Source organism: Symphodus melops, assembly GCF_947650265.1.
Source record: "Symphodus melops genome assembly, chromosome: 20".
In the NCBI taxonomy this organism is placed as follows: Eukaryota; Metazoa; Chordata; class Actinopteri; order Labriformes; family Labridae; genus Symphodus; species Symphodus melops.
Genome location: NC_136710.1, coordinates 1,198,399 through 1,218,993, shown reverse-complemented (window position 1 = coordinate 1,218,993; position 20,595 = coordinate 1,198,399). Strand labels below are relative to the sequence as shown.

The 20,595-nt window shown below is 42.1% G+C and overlaps 3 protein-coding genes across 4 annotated transcripts; 1 reads left to right on the top strand and 2 right to left on the bottom strand.

Moving 5' to 3' along the window:
- The first annotated feature begins 513 nt into the window (after positions 1 to 513).
- LOC306841326 (coxsackievirus and adenovirus receptor homolog) lies at positions 514 to 2,318 on the top strand. The gene is made up of 5 exons (XM_079371140.1): positions 514 to 714; positions 1,017 to 1,106; positions 1,203 to 1,317; positions 1,705 to 2,064; positions 2,147 to 2,318. Exons 3-5 carry the CDS (start codon positions 1,257 to 1,259, stop codon positions 2,281 to 2,283), a joined length of 558 nt encoding a protein of 185 aa, XP_079227266.1. The 5' UTR covers positions 514 to 714; positions 1,017 to 1,106; positions 1,203 to 1,256; the 3' UTR covers positions 2,284 to 2,318.
- Positions 2,319 to 2,650: 332 nt separating this feature from the next.
- On the bottom strand, positions 2,651 to 12,935 carry LOC306841325 (uncharacterized protein). 2 transcript variants are annotated; one of them, XM_079371138.1, is made up of 11 exons: positions 12,626 to 12,935; positions 11,532 to 11,606; positions 8,266 to 8,334; positions 7,641 to 7,756; positions 6,998 to 7,166; positions 6,286 to 6,312; positions 6,066 to 6,145; positions 5,835 to 5,925; positions 5,635 to 5,742; positions 5,369 to 5,536; positions 2,651 to 4,854 (listed from the first exon to the last, which is right to left on the bottom strand). In XM_079371138.1, the coding sequence occupies exons 1-11, from the start codon at positions 12,654 to 12,656 to the stop codon at positions 4,718 to 4,720; spliced, it is 1,071 nt and encodes a 356-aa protein (XP_079227264.1). In that variant the 5' UTR covers positions 12,657 to 12,935; the 3' UTR covers positions 2,651 to 4,717. The 2 variants fall into 2 exon arrangements, with proteins under 2 accessions (XP_079227264.1, XP_079227265.1); XM_079371139.1 differs by lacking the exons at positions 11,532 to 11,606; positions 12,626 to 12,935 and adding an exon at positions 9,717 to 10,375.
- A 391-nt stretch (positions 12,936 to 13,326) lies between these two features.
- LOC306841253 (FHF complex subunit HOOK-interacting protein 1A-like) lies at positions 13,327 to 20,204 on the bottom strand. Its single transcript, XM_079371034.1, is given in 13 exon segments — positions 13,327 to 15,554; positions 16,081 to 16,201; positions 16,308 to 16,486; positions 16,586 to 17,964; positions 18,354 to 18,465; positions 18,548 to 18,720; positions 18,903 to 18,982; positions 19,058 to 19,225; positions 19,312 to 19,325; positions 19,328 to 19,376; positions 19,378 to 19,398; positions 19,482 to 19,538; positions 20,076 to 20,204. Coding segments are annotated over 13 exon segments (2,688 nt in total). The 5' UTR covers positions 20,190 to 20,204; the 3' UTR covers positions 13,327 to 15,333.
- Positions 20,205 to 20,595: the final 391 nt, after the last annotated feature.

The window sequence follows — 20,595 nt, the reverse complement described above, 5'->3', positions numbered from 1 at the left end:
CCCTATAACAACCTCTCTTTGCTCAACTTTTTACATTATCATAAAGTAAAACTACTAATCAGAGAAGTCTTTTTTTAAATGAATTCACAAATCGCCGTTAATCACGATATTTGACGTTTTTATACGTTTTCTACGTCATGACGCATTTTTACGCTCAAGTTGAATTTGGACGGTTCTTTGTTTTCGTGCTTCTTTAATCTTAAAGACATGTGTTTGGGTTTTCTGTTTTTGAAGGGGAAAGTGTGTAAGAAGGAGGAGTTGATGTTTGAGTTTAACCCTGTAAAGCCCTTTAAAGTGTGCGCATGCGCACTGGTGGGTTTTTCAAATGGTTGTTATTCCAGCTGATTAGATAAAGACAGGTAAACAGGTGTTATAAACTTTAAGAACAAACAAATCTGATAACAGCTCCTCAATTCCTCATTTCAGAGTGGTTTCTAAGAAATTATATCCAGGGATTCCCCCCCCCCTCCTCAGCCACCTTACTCCAGTTTAATCCAGCGTGTTCCTCTTTGTTCTTCTTCTCTTTATCAGAACTCATCTCTTGTACTTCCTTCATCTGTGTAACTTGAACGCCATCGAGGCGCCTAAGAAAAATAAAAGCACCAGCTGTTTCCTGTCTGAAGAAATGCTCTCCGTGAGCCACCGACCACGAACCAACCGTCAGAAAGGCAGCGCTCGCACACACATGGACCGTTTGGCTCTGTGAGTATAAATGTTCAACGCTCAGAGTTTACACTGAAGACAGGGTCAAAGGTCAACAATCATACTCATCATTCATGGTCCTGGGCCCATCAGGATAATCCCCGTAGATTCGCCCCCGTACAGGCCGCGTCTTGTACCCACATCCTCTTCACTCCGTGTTTGATCAAGAAATAAACGATGTCAGATGAATAAAGAAGAAGTAGTAAAAAAGTAACGGAGCAGTAAATGTTGTAGCAGCAGGCGACGCTTGAGCTCGCTGTCCGGCTGAAATAACGTAACCTCGTGGTTATTTTTGTGTTTCGCAGGAGAAGAAGACGTTTCCAGGCTGCTGCAGATTTCTTTTGACCGTCTGAGAGCTCAGTGACTCGTGCAGATCGACACTCTGCCAAACCTCAACCATCCAGGTACAATAACGTCTTTATTGGAACAAACGTCTGTCCGACTGTCCGACGCTTTTTTCTATGACTTACGCGCTTCTTTGTCCGTTTTTTCCTGAACAGACAAAAGAGGAAGAAACCTTTGTGACTCCACAGCGGCTCGACCGGGGAAACAAAATGCAGGAGAAGATGATCTTCGGGATCCTGCTGCTCGCCACGCTGACCTGCGGCGTCCGTGGTTAGTGGTCGTCATAGACGAGAGTGACCTTCCGTCTCGATTTGAAGCTCCGTGTCCAAAGTCCCGAAAAGATATCTTTATGAAGAAGTCCCAGTTATCCAACCACAGCTACACACCATGCTAACGTCACTGCAGCTAGCCTAGCTTATCATGCTAACGTCACTGCAGCTAGCCTAGCTTATCATGCTAACGTCACTGCTGCTGTTTAATCAATGCTTAGCTAGCGTAGCTTATCATGCTAACAGGACCACAACTTACAGGGAGCCAGAAGGGACAAAATAACATGACATTAAGCAAACTAGAAACAAACAATTACACCTCAAATTGTAAACTATTATTTACTTGAATTATTTAGCTCTCTCTCTCTCTCTCCCTCCCTCCCTGCAGGAACGTTCAAAGTGGGCGTGTCTCAGACTTTCTACGAGGCAGCGGAGAGCGAGGACATCACCCTGGAGTGGACGTTCACAACCAGAGATGACCGCTCGCCCGACGCTCTCAACATCAGCTGTACCAAAGTCGACAATCACGAAGAGATTGTCGTCTTCCGTCTCGTTGAAGGAGTCCAAGTCCCCGAGTCTCAGGGTGAACAGTTCGCAGGACGAGTCCTCTTTGACGAAGACGACCTCGCAGGAGGACGATTCAGCCTCAACGTGTCCTCGCTCAGGGCTGAAGACTCGGGCGACTACATGTGTGAAGTCAAAACCGAGTATGATCAGGGCTTCAACTTGTGCAGTCTCAGAGTGAGAGGTAAATAAACTCAGGAAGTACCTGAGCTTCATCTGTTCGTTTTGTCTTCTCATGAATAACAGATGTGTTCGTCTCTTCACAGCAGCGAGGAGCTCTGAGAGACGCAGCTGGGAATGGACGGATGTCTTCAGTAAGCTGTGTCTGACCACCGGACTCCTTGCGCTGATTTTTGCTATCTGTCTTCACATCTATGTCATTGTCTGTCCATTCAACAGATAGGTCTGATCTCTACACGCTGTCTTTTATTTTAACCAGCTTTAACCAAAAAAGAGCATTACTGCAAAAAGTGTTACTGTATATAAGATGCACTTTTATTTCCTGTTTACCACCAAAAAACGGTCTTTGAAAAGTTTTCTGGTTCTTCTTCAGTTGTGATCTTATCACAACACTCTATTAGACGCAGTTTATTTATTTATCGTCAGAATCTCAATGTCTTTAAAGGCGACTAATCGCCATGGCAATAGTGTTAACGGCCCCGTGGTCGCTTTATTACTTCTTCTACGACTGTTTCTGACATTTCAATTACGCTGTGAGTCTTTTTTTTTTTTTTCACTGGTGTCAGTCAAAGCTGGACAGAATAGACCGACCCGCACAGGAAGTGTTCACTCAAGCAGCTCACGCCAGTAATTTCAGAGTTTTGTTTATTGAATGAGGCTCGAGCTCTTTTTAGGTCCAGGATTGCGTTTTGTCACAGAGGTTCTTAATTTAGCATCAGTGTGCCTTAATGTTTCTCAAACTGGAGATTTTAATGATATACAAAGAGTACAGACAGAGAACACAATCTATACAAAGGCTGTAAAAGATTTAAAAAGAGGAAAAATTAAACTATGAGAGTGTGTAAGATACTGCTGCCTTACAAACTGTATATTGTTTCCTGCTGTTGTTGTAAAGTGGGACATTTTAACACTGTAGCGCTTTGGGGGTGACTCATTTTGTAAGCCGCCCCCTTGTGGCCATTCAATGCACTGCATTCTTTAGCACTTTTCCTTTTTGTTTTATCTGTTTATTTATATTTTGTTTTATTTCCTCCTGTGTTTATTTATTGTATTTCACATATCAGAAGTTGAAGCTTAAACATTTTACTTGTGGCATGAAGCCCTAAGATGAAGAAAATCAGACTCCTTAAATTATTTCATTATGAGATTTATTTAACCCATTGTTTGGCATTATTATCTGTTATTATGAAATATTTGTAACTTTATGTTAAATGGTCCTTATTCACTAACCGATCCATCCTGTAGCTTTCTGTTGCATTAATATATAAAATGTTATTCTTATAACATCTTTCTATAACTCTCTTTGATAATCATGTAACCTTTTTTCACTTTAATAAAAAAAAACAATAAATCATTTGTGCTGAACATGTCTTCATTCTCCCATAACGACATGCTCTGGATCTTCCAGCAAAGACAGGTCGGTTATCATGCTGCAGAAAACAACCAACCAGTGCTTCATCATTCTGACTCTAACTTCAAAAAGAACGATTATTAATCTCTTATCTGTTTTATTTTTTCATCAAAGCATTACATGATAAAGTAACACTACGTTAACAAGGTATAAAACATATTTCATTTAATGTTTGTTTCCCTTTTCTATTTTAACAAGATAGAAGGCCTTGGTTATTTACAAAACATATTTACTGCAAATTAAAAAAAACACAACTGATCGTATAAAATAATCACATTCTGATATTTTACATGGAAACATTCATAACCTTGCAAACTTCAGGTTTCTACAAATATTATTCATGATGCAGAGGAAATATCGTCAGTGTCCGAGGCTCTCTGGTGTCACGCAACTAACAAAAAAAGTGCAGAAAAACAAAAATGTGACCGACCTCAATAAAACTAGCGCTCAAGATTTAAAATAAAAATGTGAATGTAAACAGGCGGTAGATTATTAGCTTACGGTAGATTTGTTAGCTTGTGGTAGATTTGCTAGCTTGCGGTAGATTATTAGCTTGCGGTAGATTTATTAGCTTGCTAAAAACTTATTTTTTGTGTAGGACTAGCTTATTGCTTTAGCACCTGACAGCATAAAGCAATAGGCTTCAGTAGATGTCTATTAGCTTGTTTAAAACGTTTTCTTTGTTTGAGAATGAGTAACAGAGAAAGTGATTAAAATGATGAGTACACTTCAGGTGGCAGGTTCCTCATTTGCTTGCTGGAAATATATCTTTTATTTGAGAGAGATCTGCCTTTTCAAAATGGATTGAAGCTAGCTGCTAGCTTTAGCAGCATGAGGCTAAAGCCAAACATTTTTGCTGTTGGGCTAGCTAGTTTGTCAGACAGCATATTGACTATAAGTGTGCGCTTAAACATGACCTTGAACCGTGCTTGACAATGACAGGCTCAGCTCATGCTCAGACAAATATACTAGCATGAGAGCCTTCTAATGTTATTTTATCCAACAAATACGTTGTATTACTTGGGCTGCTAGTTAGCCAGCTAACGGCAGATTCCTGTTTAAATGGCTAATTGTTTCAGGAGTGTTTCTGTGTAGCTTAGCGTAAGATAACTGCAACAACACTAAAGAATATCCTGTCTGACTGTTTAATGTACAACGGATATAAAACACATTTTTTTTTTTGTAGATTTTCTTTGTGACACAGCCGCTGCGTCCCTGAACGCTGCTTGAGTCTTCAGTGAAGGTGCTAGGACGAAGACGAGGAGAAGGAGAAAGGAGAGAAGGAGAGCGGAGAAGAAGAACTCTCCGGAAGGGTGAGTAGCTGATCGCACAACGCCGGCCCCTCCAGGTTGATTTCAACAAACGGGTCTGTGGAGCAAACAGCTAAACAGGAGAGACAGGGAAACAGATATCACTATGACATGTTTAGTTGATAACAATAATATTAATAATAATAAACTATCAACAGAGGTTTTCAAAATACAAAAATCCATCTCTCTCTGTTTATTGATGAACTACATTTTTTCAACCACTAGATGGAAGTATAGACCTCTGTGAGGTCACTTCAGTCAGGAGATGTTAGTCAGGTGTTTGAGGTCAAAGGTGAATGGGAAGTGTTAAAGAGGGCAGCATTATGCCTTGTAGCGGGTTAGCTTCAAAGGATCTGTTGTCAGAGCACATTTTCTACCACAAGCACAGCAAATCCTGAGACAGCGAAATCAATGAGAACATCGTCTTCTGGATGGCTTCATGTGAGTGTGAACATCATCACAGTAATCTGGCACAGCATGAAGACTATGTAGTTGTTCAGTTTTACAGAAGTGTCAGACGTGATCAGTGGAGTTCCCCTTCGTGTTGTGTTGCTACATTTTGTATTTGTTGTGTTTATCTTTCTTACACGGGTTGTTGTTGTTGTTCTCGTTCTGCTGCTCCTCTCCAATGGCATCGAAGAACAGGTTGGTGCTGTTGTTCGATCTGTTGTCAGCTTGATCATCGCCCAGTGGAAGACTGGTGTTACTGGTTGGCAAAGTCTCGATGCCATTTTCACCAGACTTTTCCTCTGGAGCTGGTGAGAGGGGGAAAAAGGTCGACCAGAGGAGAAGAATGAATGTTTTGTTGGTTTGTGTTGTCGTTGACTTTATATCGTTGAACATTTGGCAGTACCGGTCTCTCCGTTGGAAATCTTTTCCTCCAACTGAAGAGTCGTGCCGTTGACGACTGGAGCAGATGAAAGGTCATCGCTGATGACTTGGTCTTTGGGTTCTGATAGATCTGTTGTATGAGACAGGAACAAAATCACATGTTAGAAAATGATATTGGTATGTTGTTGTTTTAGTGATTAATTAAAATGTGACTGCAGATACCAAGGTCGTCCAGGTAGACCTGCCCGAAGGTGCCGGCGGGGTCATTGTGGCGGTTGGTTGGAACTGGACGCTGGAGGTCGAATGAGTATGACTGTGAAAATAAACAAACACACAGATCATCAGTGTGTTTACGTGCAGGTAAACATTTGTTTATTTAAAGGAGCAATATGCGACTCTGGCACCTAGTGTTTGAAACTGGTACTGCAATCACAATGAGTGTAATTTTCTTACCCTTGAGACTCTTCGGAGTAAGTAGAGGATGACGCACAGAATGATGATCACCAGGAGGATCAAAAACAGGATCACATAAGCTGCAGAGAGAGAGAGAGAGACGAAGGGATTGTTTGCTAGCACTCAAAGTGAATTTAGGTTCAAATCTTCTACCACATTATATATGAAGTTAGACCATGTGAACTGCATGTCTGTATAAACACATTGTTAATGTCCTTACCCCAGGGGGAACTAGTCTTCTTTTCTCCTGAAAGAGACAGACAGCAGGTTACTTGTTTCGCAGATGACACCATCTTGTGTGCCACTCGCTCTACTCCAAACTAAGCCTTATAAAATCTCTTTTTTTTTCTTGAATGTGCAAATTATGATCCAGTGGATGTCACCCTTGAGCGCCAGTATGAAACCAAACCATGCATCAGAAACCTGGATGAGAGAGAGTGGGGGATAATATGCATCTATGCAGGTCTAGGTACATGTACATAGGGCACCCCATGCCAGCGCCCCACTCTGATCCTGTATTTGATGATGTCTATAAATCCCTCTATTTCAGCCCTGCTCAGAACAGACTGTTCTATCTGTGTCTGTAGCTTTAAATATGTTAATGAGTGGTGTCTGGCCACGCCCCCTCTCTGGATTGTTGTGGCTTGAGCTATAACGCTTATTAGTGCCTGGTAGAACTTTTAAAAAAAAACAGTGACAACACATGACATACTGTAACTTTCAGTGTGTTTGTGTTTGTGTGTGTGTGTGTGTGTGTGTGTGTGTGTGTGTGTGTGTGTGTGTGTGTGTGTGTGTGTGTGTGTGTGCCTGTGGCAGCCCACCATCAGTTACAGAGAACAGGAGCATGTGATGGTTGTGGTTTGACAAACAGGAAGACGAACAGAAGCGCTCAACTTGCTACCGTGCTTTCTGTGTCCACACATGTTCAGTACCTGGTTTCCTCGTAGTTATCAGCCCAGGAATAGCATCATGGTCCTTTGTCGTACTGAGGGGGACGGTAGTCTGTGAGTCTTCAGGGCTGTGGCCTTCCGTCGTTGAATTAAGAGTGCCATTATGGTCGGCACCAAAGACATCTGAGGTACTCTCTCGGTCTGCTTCATCCTGTCAAAGATCAGATATTAAAATCTTAGCATCATCTATTTCATCTTTGCATTTTTTCAATTTTAGTCTTTCATTCTTTATTTAGAAGTTGAGGTAAAGGCTGTCATTTGCAGTCTCTCTGATGTCCAGCAGGGGGCGAGCCCTCGAAAAAAGGTTAGTCAGCAAATATGTTAAACCGTCCCTTTTAATAGTAAATAAAACCCACTGTAAACGTGAAATGTTCATGTCAATAAAGTGAAAAAATCTAGGATGAAGCTGTCTGTTTCCAGTCTTTATGCTAAGCTATGCTAATCACCTCACATTTCAAACTGTAAGAAAGAATAGCATTTGTTGAACATTACCATACCAGTCATTTTAACCTTTCTAGCTGTAGCTAGCTTTAGCACAATGCTAAGACTTCATAAAGTTGGTTGCATTCAGCCAAGAAGGAGTTAATTTACCCACAGTACAGGACTCTATCACATCAGTTCATACCAGAGAGGGATCTGTCTCGTTTCCTGACGTGTTAGTCTGATGAAACGGCGAGGACACCGTCGTGCGGTAAACTTCACGTGTAGAATCATCACTGGTCGTCGGGAAGGTCGTCGGCTCTGAGTCAGACATGGAGAAACAAGATCTGGGTTTTTTTTAAGACCACCACTCTGCACATGACTCAAAGACAGGACAGAGGCAGGATGTGGGCACTGTCGCCATGGTTACACTCTAACACAGAAGCGATGTACGGTGGTATTAAAGGTTGCAGGTTGATGAAGTTACACTGTATATTCCGTGCTATGTGGTAAAAGTAGTGTTATAGCACTCAGAATCAGTCCTGGTCTGGAGGCTCTTTGAAGGTCTTTGGTCTTATGCCGGTCCCAGACTCTGGATTTTAGATAAAGACGCCTGAGAGAGAGGCTACTTGTTCCAGGTCTGTGATTAGAAGGAAGCGCCTCTTTCTAAAAGAACAAACGACTTCAAACTCATTTGTAGTTGGATTTTCATCCCTTGTGTTTCGCCTGCAACCTTCACGGATACTTGTGGTCTTGGTCTTGACTAGGTCTCGGAGCACTCTGGTCTTTGGTATGTCTTGGTCTCTGGTGTAAAACGACTGTTAACTTACCGTCTTTGTCCTCAGGTGGAGCAGGAGTAGTAACATCGTCTCCTCTGGAGAGATTTGTAATGGTCAGAACTGAGAGAGAGAGAGAGAGAGAGAGAGAGAGAGAGGGAGAGACAGAGAGAGAGGGAGAGGGAGAGAGAGAGACAGACAGAGAGAGAGAGACAGAGAGAGACAGAGAGAGAGAGAGAGAGAGAGACAGAGAGAGAGAGAGAGAGACAGAGAGAGAGAGAGAGAGAGACAGACAGAGAGAGAGAGAGACAGAGATAGACAGACAGAGAGAGAGAGAGAGACAGACAGACAGAGAGAGAGAGAGATGATTTATTTAAACATGTTTCAATGTGTGTGTTCACTTGTTATTGACAGGTTCGCTTGTTGAGTGAAAAGGTCGAAGGTGTGAAGCTGCAACACGTTTTCTAGAAGTGTGAAGAAGGCCATGTGTGTGTGTGTGTGTGTGTGTGTGTGTGTGTGTGTGTGTGTGTGTGTGTGTGTGTGTTGGATGTTGAACACAGATCTTTACTTCATGGTCAGAGTGTTTTCATCCTGTGAAGCATCTTTACTTCACTTCTGTAGATATTTACAAGCTTGAAACTTCTTCACTCACTGATAATAAAGGTTCCACCTGAAGGTTCTAAAAGACCCTCTCTGAGTGGACTGGTCCACCTCCGGGCTTCTGAAGAGCGTGAGGGAGTGACTCTCCACTCACTCATGTTTCTGTGTTTGATATAATCAGACATCAGGACTCAGACCTTCTGCTTTCTGTGGTTTATCAGATCACACGTGTCACACCCAGAGAGGCCCACATGGTCATAACAGAGTCAAAGAAATAAAAACTCAGGGATGAAATCACTGAAGTTCACTCTCATTAAAATGAGAATAAAAAAACGAGACATTCGCTCCAGTTTCCAGAAAGCATGACCGAACATTTTATGAATCAATGATTCGACACAAAGATGAAATGATTGCTGACCGCCTCTAAAATGTGATGAAGAGTCGAGATGCATCGATACAAATGAAGACGTGTTCGTGCTTTCATGCTGATGGAGGTGAAATCTGAAAATGTGACTAATCTGATCGAAATTTATGGATTTTGTTTCCAGGGACTTTGCCCTTAAATTATTTCTGAGATTTAAAAACCTAAATCTGAGGACGTAAAGCTCAGGCAGAGTCAGCGGTTCAACAAGAGATTTATCTAAAGTCTCTTTTGAATCTTTGCGATGGGGAGAGAAGAACACGAGGTTTCCGCAGCATGGTGCAAAAAAAAAAAAAAAAAAAAAAAGAATCTGAACTTGAGCCTTGACGGTTTGAATTTGGTGTTTGAGTCCTGATCTGCTCCAAAAAGTCGTGTTTGTCTTATTTGATGGTTAAGAAATCAGATTTTATGATCGTTTGTCGTCGCTCTGGAAACTCGACCGAGTGGAAGTCGATTTGAAATGTTGAATTTGAGGGGAACTCACCGAGGAAGCAGAAACGACTGACGCTCTTCATCATGGTGAAAAACTCGTTCCGTTCTCTCTCAAACTCCAAAAATAAACTCTTAATAAAAATAGAGTCTGATCATCCACGAGGCTTCGGAGTTCCTTTTCACTTTCTTTATTTAGTTCCTTTTTCTTTGACCCTCTTCCTCTCCCTCGACTCTCGCTGCTGCTCGCTGAGTTTACCGCTCCCTCGCTCGCTCCCTCGCTCGCTCTTTGTCTCTCATCCTTTCCTCCGCCTCGCCTTATTCTTCAGCTGTCTCTCTTTCAGCGTCTCTTCTCCTTCCTGTTACTCACATTTTCACTTTTTTTTTTTGGGGGGGGGGGGGGGGGGGGTCCTACTCTTAAAAGGTCTTTATCTTTGTGCTCAAAAACGTTTTATCGCCTCCCATAATCTCAATTTTTCAAGTGAGTCTGAAGTTGGTGTTCAAGAACAAATCTAAGAAACGAGCAGCTGATTAATGAAGATGCTTCTCCAGCAGAGGTTTTTCCTCTGTTCAGTTTTAGATTAGATTAGAAGGAATAACTGGGTGTCATCTGCATAACATCTTAACATACGTTGATGCACTGAGATATTTCTGACTTTCTTAAATTTTGGTGTTTTCAATCTTAACTTGGACCAGAAGAAAACAAAAAACTATTACTGCAAAACACCCAATCCTGACTTTTAAATAAAGACAACACATCATAATTCCTTCACTAAACTGCTAATATATATATATATATATATATATATATATATATATATATATATTACTGTATGTATCTAAACCTTTATAATCTCTCTCTTTCATTATTCAGGAAGTGAGTCATCGACCACAGAGCGAGCTGTAGCTCCACACAGGATGCTAGCTCAGTGTTCAGCTCTGACTACAGTAACACACAAGCTCAGAACGTTTTCTCACATTGAAGAGAAAATTCAGACCATCTTTAAAAGAGACAGTTTTAATTTTAGCAAAAGAACCAAAAATATATTGAACAAAATATAAACTTTTAAAAGACAGCTTTTGGAGAGGGGAGAACATGTTAGCATGTCGTTGTTGAGCGGGAAGCCACAACATGTGGACTGTAGGCCTGAAGAACTGAAATCAGCCAAAGTCTACAATATAAACAAGAAGACGATCAAATTGGTTTCTTAATGAAAAATGTTTTTAAATTTGTTTCTAGATCTAAACTGAAGAAAAGCTTTAGGCCTCAGTTGAAATCAACTTTAGTTGACATTTTCGTGAGACTTTAAAAGAAATACAGTGAACTGTTCATGTCTTCATGTTGTTGTTATATTACAGTTTGTATCACAGGAATAAGGGATGATATCATCTGCATAGAAGAGAATTCTGTCCTCAGGGATTTTGCGTTTTTTTAAAACTTGTTCACTATATTTATGTAACATGTATAAAAAACAACAGAAGAAACAACAAGCTTTTTTAAAGTGATAAAATGACCATAAGTAAGAGAGCATGGAGCAGAAGGAGCAGATGGAGCGGGCTGAGGTTGGTACAGTAACGTTTTCAAAAATCTCTGCAGGAAGAGAGGGACAACATGTCAGCCGCTGAACGTCAACAACACATTGAAACTTTTCATTTTCTTTGTCAAAACAAGACAGACCAACACATGTTAGTGTTAAAAATAAATAAAACTTTAAACTTGGGGTGGAGACATAATCTTGTCTAGTCATCAAACTTGGTTTCACAAACAAGTCTCCAGCTTCACTCAGTAAATACAGCAGGGATGCACATTTATGAGCTGCGTTTGTGTTTGGTTCTTCTCGCTGTAAAACAAAGTTTGGGTAATCCTTACCATCAATATAATCCGAATAGTCATAGTTTTCGTCATCCCTTAACTGTCCCTGAGATGATGAAATGACCACCGCTCCTGGATAAAAAGGGACAGAAAGTAAAATTAAGAATTTTAAAAAATACTTCAAACTGCACAAAAATTAACTCGAACTTTTTTTCTTTTTAACTTGACGAGTTTAAAAGCAATGTCAACACATGAACCCAAGTGAAAGGGTCCGAATTAATGGGTTAATGTCCGAATGCATCCATGGAAGACTGTCTGTCTTTTTATAAAGTTGAATAACTTTTAGATCAACAAAAAAAGGGAACAAATATTGTCTGACATTGGGTCTAAATAACCGGTGAACGAAATATAAACAAGCTGATATATTCTAAATGTGCAAGTTTATTCTCAAATCTGATCTTTCCACCATACGGTCTATTTAAAAAAAGACAATATGGCAGTCTTATTGCATCATCTAAAGCTTTTTAACGACAGATGCGGGCCTTTTTGAGCGGCGAGCATCATTTTTAATGTTGAAATAATGGAGGCCCAAACATGGAACCCTGTGGAACGCCACTTATGACGATCAAGACGATAACCGTGCAGTTTCTTGTGTAGCTGACGGCACATTTCTTTCTCTGAATTATTACTAAGCGTCTGCTTTCCAGTAGCTCGTCTGCTTATCCTGAGCATCCTTCTTCAAATCCAAAGTTGTAGAGTTACAGCTCTACACATTTCAGCCAGCATGCTCACAGTTGGTCACTACTTAAGGAAGGGTGGTGCTGCATGGCATGACGAAGGTGAGAAAAACAGAGTGACAGTGCTGACGGTGCTGATAAAGTGAGTAAAGTGTGAAACGCTTCAGATACATTCCCAACACTACAGTGTGTTAATGTTCTGAATCAGGGGTTTAAATACTGAACTGAGCTGATACAGCTCACGTCCAGACCCCCAAAATAAGGGTGCCGGAGACTGCGAGGAGGCTGGCGTACCCCAGAGAGAGATTCAAACCAGGAACCTCCTGGCTGTGAGGCAACAACACCCAGCACTGCACCGCCCTGAAGTCTTCTGAGAAGATTTGATAACTGAAGTTATTTTTATATCTGACTCACCCACAGCGAGTATCAGGAGGTAAATCTTCATGATCAGCCTCCGTCGTCGTCGTGGTCTTCTTCTTCTTCTTCTTCAAATGTTCGATGTCAAACTGAGAGAGTCGCTGAAGGCTGCTGATATATTTGTGACATCTGCCAGCGTATCTGTGTTTTATATAGCCCTCCCAAAATAGAGGAGGAACTAGCTACGAATGCTTCAGCAGTTTGGTGTTATGTTGTAACTTTTCAACCTGAATGATTCGAGTCATTTCCTGTTTATTGCTTCTTTGCTGATTCTCCCTGATTAAAATGTTGTCTCCATACTGATGCAGAGTGTTTAGCTTTGATTATTGTTTGTGGCTCAGTAGGGAGAGTCGAGGGTTCCACCCCCAGCTCCCTGCAGCCACGTGTCCGATGTGTCCTAAATGGATGAGTTAGTTCTGATGGTCTCTTCACACAGAGGCGCTGCTTGTCAACAGGCCATGCAGGTGACCGTTTGGGGGCCCCGGGTCAGTAAGGGGCCCCTAAATGGCTGACAAACTTTAAACCACAGCATCGCCTCAAAATGTAAAGATTTTACAACGACAGTAGGAAACCTCCCAAATGAGCCCCATCACGTGCAGAAGTCAGAAAACTAGAACGGCACTCGACAAGCTCAAGTCCGTTTAAGAATACCTTCAGAAAGTCGGAAAAGAAATAATAAAAAAATAAAAATACACAAGTTCACAGGCTTAAGATTTATTATGGCTTTTTTCCATTCAAAAAATATATATTTGAAGTATTTCTTTACAGCATAGCGGCAAAACTTTATTCCAAAGACAACAGGGTGAATAGAAGAAATGTGTACCAGTTCTGGTTCACCAGCAGGTGGCAGTACCAGCACAAAGCAGGAGGGGGAGGTGTCGCTGAGTCCAGATTTGTTGAAGACAATTCACAGTCCAGTACTTGCAGGATCAGTTCAGGGATATTTTAACTAAGAGGGGAACTCAAATTTACCTTCTTTTGCACTTGACCTTGAATGCAGCACAGGTGAACACCATAAGGGCGTTACAGCGAATATCTCGTGAGGTGAGAGAGGACAAAACAGAAATCACACACATCAAATTAAACACTAGAAAATGCAGAAGTGCAAGTGAGAAAAAAAAATCCAGATCTGATATTTGCGATAAGACAACAAGATGTATCTTCAGTGTTTGCACTTAAATCTCTGTAGGTTAAAATAAGGCCTTGTCATGTTTTAAATGTGTTTTCTGTTCTGCAAAACAAAGACACATCAGGTAATCAACAAAAAGAGACATCTGATGAAAGAGGTTTTTTCTTTTCATTTTTTAGAGGATTCAAAAAGTGCCAGTCATCTTTTTTTGTGCAAACATCGACAGTTCAAAGGTTAAACCTAAACAGAGGCGAAGCCCTGTTAGAACACAAGAGGAAGGACGAGACCGCTCTGTTCATTTTTAAATAAACACATAAACTCATCACTGCAGTGTTTTTGTTCAAACATAGTGTTTGTGAATGTTTAAATGTTAATCCAAACGCTGGTTTAAAAAAACAAAACTGGAAGTTATTTTGGCAAAAACAAAGAGACAACAAAGTAAATTTATAAAGTGTACAATCCCTCCTCTCCACCCATTTCCTGTATCTTCTTATTTCCAAAACCTGGATGTAAATGTAATGTCTTGGTGGTCGTTCTGGTGTACACCAAGTACCTGAAGTTTAAGAGCCATTGTTTCTTTTTCTGTTAAAAATTTAATTTTTCAAAGACATTTAGTTCAACTGTCTAAACAGACGTTAAATGACTAATCTTAACCCTGGCCTGCAATTTAAAGAAGATCTATTACACTTTCACCATTAAAGATCTATTGAGTAGCGTTGGGAGATGTGAAGCTTAAAAACCTCCTTATTCATCTGACACTGACGTCAGTAAAATCCGTCTTTTCGGCGTCTTCCTGAAATGGTCAATTTTAAGGTACTGTCTCTTTAAGACCCTGACGTCAGGACAAAGTCTCGCCAAGCTCTCTTGTAACGTCTCGCTCAGAGCAGCAGCAAACCACGTCCTGACACAATGCCAACAAGCGCGTATGTTGTGTTCTTCACAGAGGTTTAGTGTGGACGTCAAACATCCTAACGTTGTGTTTGTATTTAAATCTGGATCAGCAGAATAGATCTCCTTTAAGCCTAGCAAGACTTTTATAGCAAATTAGCTCGTAAGCTAACATGCTAAAATGCATAAAATGAAGTGTTGTTTGTGTTTTCAAAGGTTGAATGTATTTGTGTTTTTTCTAAAAGTTAGTTTCAGTGTAGTTTATGGTTTCAAGTTCTCCATAACCAGCACGAGTAGCATGATTTTAAATGAAAGAAGTCTTCATTTCAGAGTTTTAAACTTTAAATCGTCATTGCCAAAGTTTCCATAAAGAGCATACAGCGTTTTTTTCACCAATTTCATAAAAACATAGAAAATTCTTTCCATCTATGTATAAATATCATCCATAGTCACATGGGGGAAATCATTAAAATATTCAAGTGCTGCCAGGAGTATAAACATAGTGTACATTATGTTTGTTTATAAACAATATCAACATTTATTGCATTCCTGTATGTGCTTTTTTAGTGTTTGTAGATTTGGGGATTTTAGAAACAGTCTTCTGTTGGTGGTTCCTCATGCAGGTCCTGGATTCATTGGCGAGAATAGACCATATTTTCCCAACATGGCTTGGGGGTTTGGGGTCTCATTACTCCTCTGCAGGACAGTCCAGTGCGATGCTGTGCTCCTGAGCGATGGCTGCCAACTCTTTCAGGAACTCGGCGTAGAGGATGATTGCGAACACTTTGCTCTTGGCTTGAGGGGGAATTGGAGGGCACGGCGGCAGGACACCAAGCGGAGCGTTTCGAACAGAACCATTCAGAAGAGGTGAGTCCAGGACGATGTCGCCGTCATCGGACTGGAGGCACTCTGGAAAAAAAATCAAAGTTATACTGTTATTCTAGGTATGACAGTAAAGCCATCAGTACTTAGCAACCAAAGTGTGGGGAACATGTGTCAATGACTCTATGTTCTATGGAATCCAGTGGATACCAGGGCACATGGTCCCAATGGTCTTCTGTTTCTAAGGTCCTTAGTTTGAAGGGTCTCAAGTTACGATGGTCAAATGTTCCCAAAGTGCTTTTTCCACAGGGCAAAAAGATTCCTGTGGACTGTTTTATCATAGGCCTTATGTTCTCAAGGATCCATGTTCCTAGGGCCTTATGTTCCAAATGTCATAATCCCCGGATTTGGTTTTCTAGGGCATATGTTCCCAAGATTTAGCGTTTTCCAAGGTACAGTGTTTCTCAGGTGTTGTTGGTGTTTAAGGGTTCCAAACATATTGCTTATGAATCTGGGGACCCTGAGAACACAGAACCCTGGGTAAAAAGATCCCTGGTAACATATAGGACGGTGGGAACAAAGAACTTCAGGGTCAACATATCGAGTACTTTACCTCTAAACTTGCTGTCCTGGTCTTTAACCAACAAGAACCTCCAGGCCTGAGTGACTATGGCTGGATAATCTGGTCTGGCGGCCACATAGCGCTCGATCTGAGCATGCACGGACAGCAACACCTACACAGACAAACATTCATGCACAGGTATAGAAAAGACACAATGCTATCCCCAGAAAGCTTAAAACAGGTGAAGAAGACTAGCTAGACGTGTACGTGGATGTTACCTGGTACAGAGTTGGTACGTTGGGTTGGTTTTGTGGGTCTGTGGTGAGAAGGAAGGCTCTAAGAAGAGGCTGAGGGTATGACGCCAGCTGTGCAAGGATGCCTGTAACCAGCAGGTTAACAGCGATAGAGTTTTCCAGAAGGTTCTCGAGGCGTGACAACAGAACACTGATGAATGGACCTGCGGCATTATGGGAATATATACGTTAGTTTGTGCAACCAAGAGAAAATTCTATAGTTCTTATCATCAACCTTCACGTTCGTCATTGAAAATACAGACCTGTAAATGGAACTTCATGGCCCCTGCTGCCATCCTTACAGCGGCTATGACTCTCCTCTCCTTCCTCTTGCTCCGCCTCCTCTTCCTCCATCGCTGCCTCTTCTACCTCCTTGCCTCTGCCGTCCCACAAGGAGCTCAGAGCAAACGCTTCACCGAGTCCGTCCTCCTCTTCCAGTTTTTGCCTCAGAACTCTGACCCGCCTCCTGAACGAGCCAATGTCATCAGAGATGTTGTCACATTCGGGCTCGACCCCCAAAGACAGCATGAACTCATAGTATTGGGTGAGGAAGTCATTGTTATTGTTGATTTTGTTGACAGGCAGACTTAAAGATTTGGCATCAGTCGCAGGTACCGATGAGTCATGTTGCTCAAATTCTGAATGACCATTAGATAAAGCATTTGTCAATGTATATGGCCTGGGGTGGTGAGTGTTGTGTTGTTTGTCCTGGTGGTTCATTGCTTGCACGTGATTGGTCGTAGATGTGTAGTCATTCATGTTGCGTTTCGGCTCGAATGGTTTGCCATCCTCGTCAACATCATCACATTCGCTGATGATGTGATACTTAGCGTCAAAACCATTCGTGTAAAACTGACACCCAATTGGCTCTTCATCCTCATCTATCCTCTTCATGTCATCTTCTCTTTCCTCCTTCCTTCTTCCCATCTCCTTTCCACTGTCCTCACTCCTCCTCCTACCCTCCTGCCCTCCATCCTCTTTCCCTCCATCCTCACTTCTCCTCCTCGTTGACATAATACTGTTAACCGTTTCGATTACCGTCCTCCCTGTCGTGGTTAAAATTGTTGCTGCTTTTGTTGCCGCTGTTGATACTTGTTGGCCGTTGGGGACGTTCCCGCGCGCCCGTCGATTTGCTGCCATGATTCGCTCCAAAATGGCTGCCTTCGTATCATTCTTAGCAACAAGATCATAGACCAGAACGTCGTCCTGAAACTCGGACTCCTCCACGTACGAGCCATGCACCAGCCGCGTTGCAGTGCGTCGCATTTCCTGGAGGTGTCCAGGAGGTGAAGGTGTGGAGGTGCGTCTGTCAACCTCCATGGTCATGCTGCCATTTGTATGTGGCGAGTTAATTACCGCTGGTAATGACGGATCCTCGTCTGCAAAAATGTCATCCCACTCCAGTTCCAGGGCAGAGTTGGCTCTTCCTACGTGGTTGCTTGAGGAGACGGTATCTGAAGAGGACAAGGTGGGGGAGAGCGCCAAAGCCTGAGGAGTCATTTCCAAAGAGCAGATGGAGTCGCTCTTTACTCGCTGTACAGTCTCTCCCTCGTTGTCTTTGTCATTCCCCGGTGTGTTGGATCGGTATTGTTGAGGTAGAGGGTTTATTCCATCATATGGTGCTGACCAGAGCTGACATGCCCTGAAAGAAGATACAGCTCTTTAGAACTTATCCTTATTTAAACAAATAAAAAAACTTTTCTCAATGTCTAAAAAAGCTAAATATCAATTTCTCTTTCTCAGGAATCCAAAATGTTTGTTACTAGAGATGTCGTTCCTCGGAGAAATAATTGTCATTCAAATGCAGACATCTGTTTCTGAAGATTTTGGTCCAATTCTCTTTTGCAACCCGACAAGTTTGGTAGTCACTTTGTCTCTAGAATTATATTATGAATGACTTTTTATCCCAACACTGAAAACCTGCCCTTGACAGGTTTGACTCCAGACCTCGTCTCTTTGATGCATGTCTTCCTTCAGATGCAATACCTTAAAAAGTTGCAAATAAACTGAGATGATAAAGTTGAGACCAACCTGCAGGATGCTGAGATGGCCTCTCGGGCGTCCCAGAGGTAATGAAGGTAGTTCACATCCATCAGGAAGTCTGAGCCCCGACGGTAACCGACGCTGTCAGATACAGACAGATCTGACGAGGACAGAAAGACAAAGTCAACTTAGATATCACAGACAGATTAATCTTAAGCGTTTCTCTCATTAGTCATACTGACCTGCTCCTTTGGGCCAGTGGATGTGTTCTGATTGTGCGTTTGTGTCGTAGAAGTGTCCAGGGCACCAGGAGGGCATGAGGAGCAGGAAGGAGGCAGCGTTGGAGGAGTAGCAGTCCCTCTGATTAAGGGACCACTGCTGCTTCCTGCTGAGGTGGCTGCAAGGAATCAAATACCTGAAGACACACAGGTGCACCCTGCTCAGTCCCAGCAAGCATCGTGTTCTGGTGCACGCTCGTTGATTGGCCAAAACATCGTAACAAAGAAGTTAATCGTAAGCATAATCTGGCACTTCTACGGTGGAGTGTAACTCTCTGACCCAAATTTACTGCCAAGTCATTGAACCTTAAGGACTGACCTGAATACCAGCTGCAGCATGACGTCTTCACAGAAGAGACCAATCAGAGTCCTGAACAGCGCCAGTGACACCGTACCCAACTGGTGTGGAAAACAACAGGTCATCTACCGGTCTCAAGAGTCAACAAACAAGTGTATTCCAGTCCAGTGTGTTACCTGGAAAGGTGTGTTGACCCTGCTGACCAGTGTATCCAGTATGTGCACGTTGTCGTGCGTGTGCAGCAGGATGAAGGACAGGAAGGTCTGGAGGAGGGCGGGCTCAGAGATGGAGCGCAGGAAAAGATCAAGGTAGGCCGTGGTCGTCATCACCTCCTCTATCGTCAGCTACACAAAACATTCACGTAGCATGAAGGACATAAACCGACCAGACGAGAAGAGAGAACAGAAACAAGTAGTGTGTGGTTTGATACCTTGTGAAGAGCAGAGCCAGAACCGGAACCAGGAAGCCATTGTAGATATAATCCAGCAGTTGTGTCCCGAATGGAGGGATGAGCGACCTGTCAGATAAAAACATTCACATAGACTGTTACCTGTCGCACTTTTTAAGGCATTTTTGTCTGTTTATGTGTGCATAGGTTACCTTGGTAACAGCACTACAGAAGTCCAATGAGTGCAGGAAATGGACAAGAGCTGGAACCTGTTAACCGAAACATCGGGTTACAATGCAGAACATTTAGTCTTTTATGGATCTACGGATGTATTGTAAAAGTCCGCGGCGAGTTGGTGGTAACTGCGCCGCAATTTTTTATAAAGCGAAGGCATGAGAGAACTTTCTAGTGATCAGGAAACATTTCTGCCTCTGTATGACTTGACAAATATATTATTACTAAACTTTTAAAATATGTGTGAACTTGTTAGTCAGATTTGAAATTGGCCGAGTAGTTTGAATTGAATGTATTCACACGTCTGACTCAAACTGGCCAAGGTTTCTGAGAATGCTCCATATTTCTCACGGCAGGCAAAGCCAGAAAGGAAGACAACAAACATATCAACATGGTGAGCGTTAGAGCGAGTACCAGGTGTTATTGGAGTACTGAAGGAAACACGGTAGGGCGAATGTGGATTGTTTAGAACTAGCTGCCAGCTGCTGTGGTGGAGTCAAACTTGTGTCTGTAAATAAATCCCCCTGTAAACGTAGCTCAAATGAACCGTACTGTGTGTTGTTCTTTGTTACCTGCTGCCAGTCAGCCTGGTCCAGACAGTGCCAGTCTTCACTGTAAACCTGCAGCCTGGCTGGTAGAGACGAGTACAGACCGGACAGACCTGTGGCCAGCACCTGTAACCACATAAACACAGGTAAAGGCTTTTGTGCAAATTAAAATTCCAGTGAAGATTAGAGTCCTGGTTGTATAAATAGCAGAAACTGAGGGCGGATTTAAACAGGACAGAGACATGATCGAACGTTACTGATTCACTAGAAGATCCTTTAAAGGATCAGCAGTTTGGATTGATCACTTTCATTATCTATAGCTATTGGGGGATTAGCTTAGCATAACATAAATAATGGAAAGAGAGGGAAACTGCTAGCTAATATCACACTTCATTTTGCATTCTGGGAAACCAAATGGACGCCTGAGGTGTTCTGTGTAAGTAATTAAGATTTGTACTTGTATTTGGTCATCCTTAGACAGAGCTGAGTTAGCTTTATGCTAAGCTAAGGCAGCTGGTTTCTTGCTTTAGCCTCATATCTACAG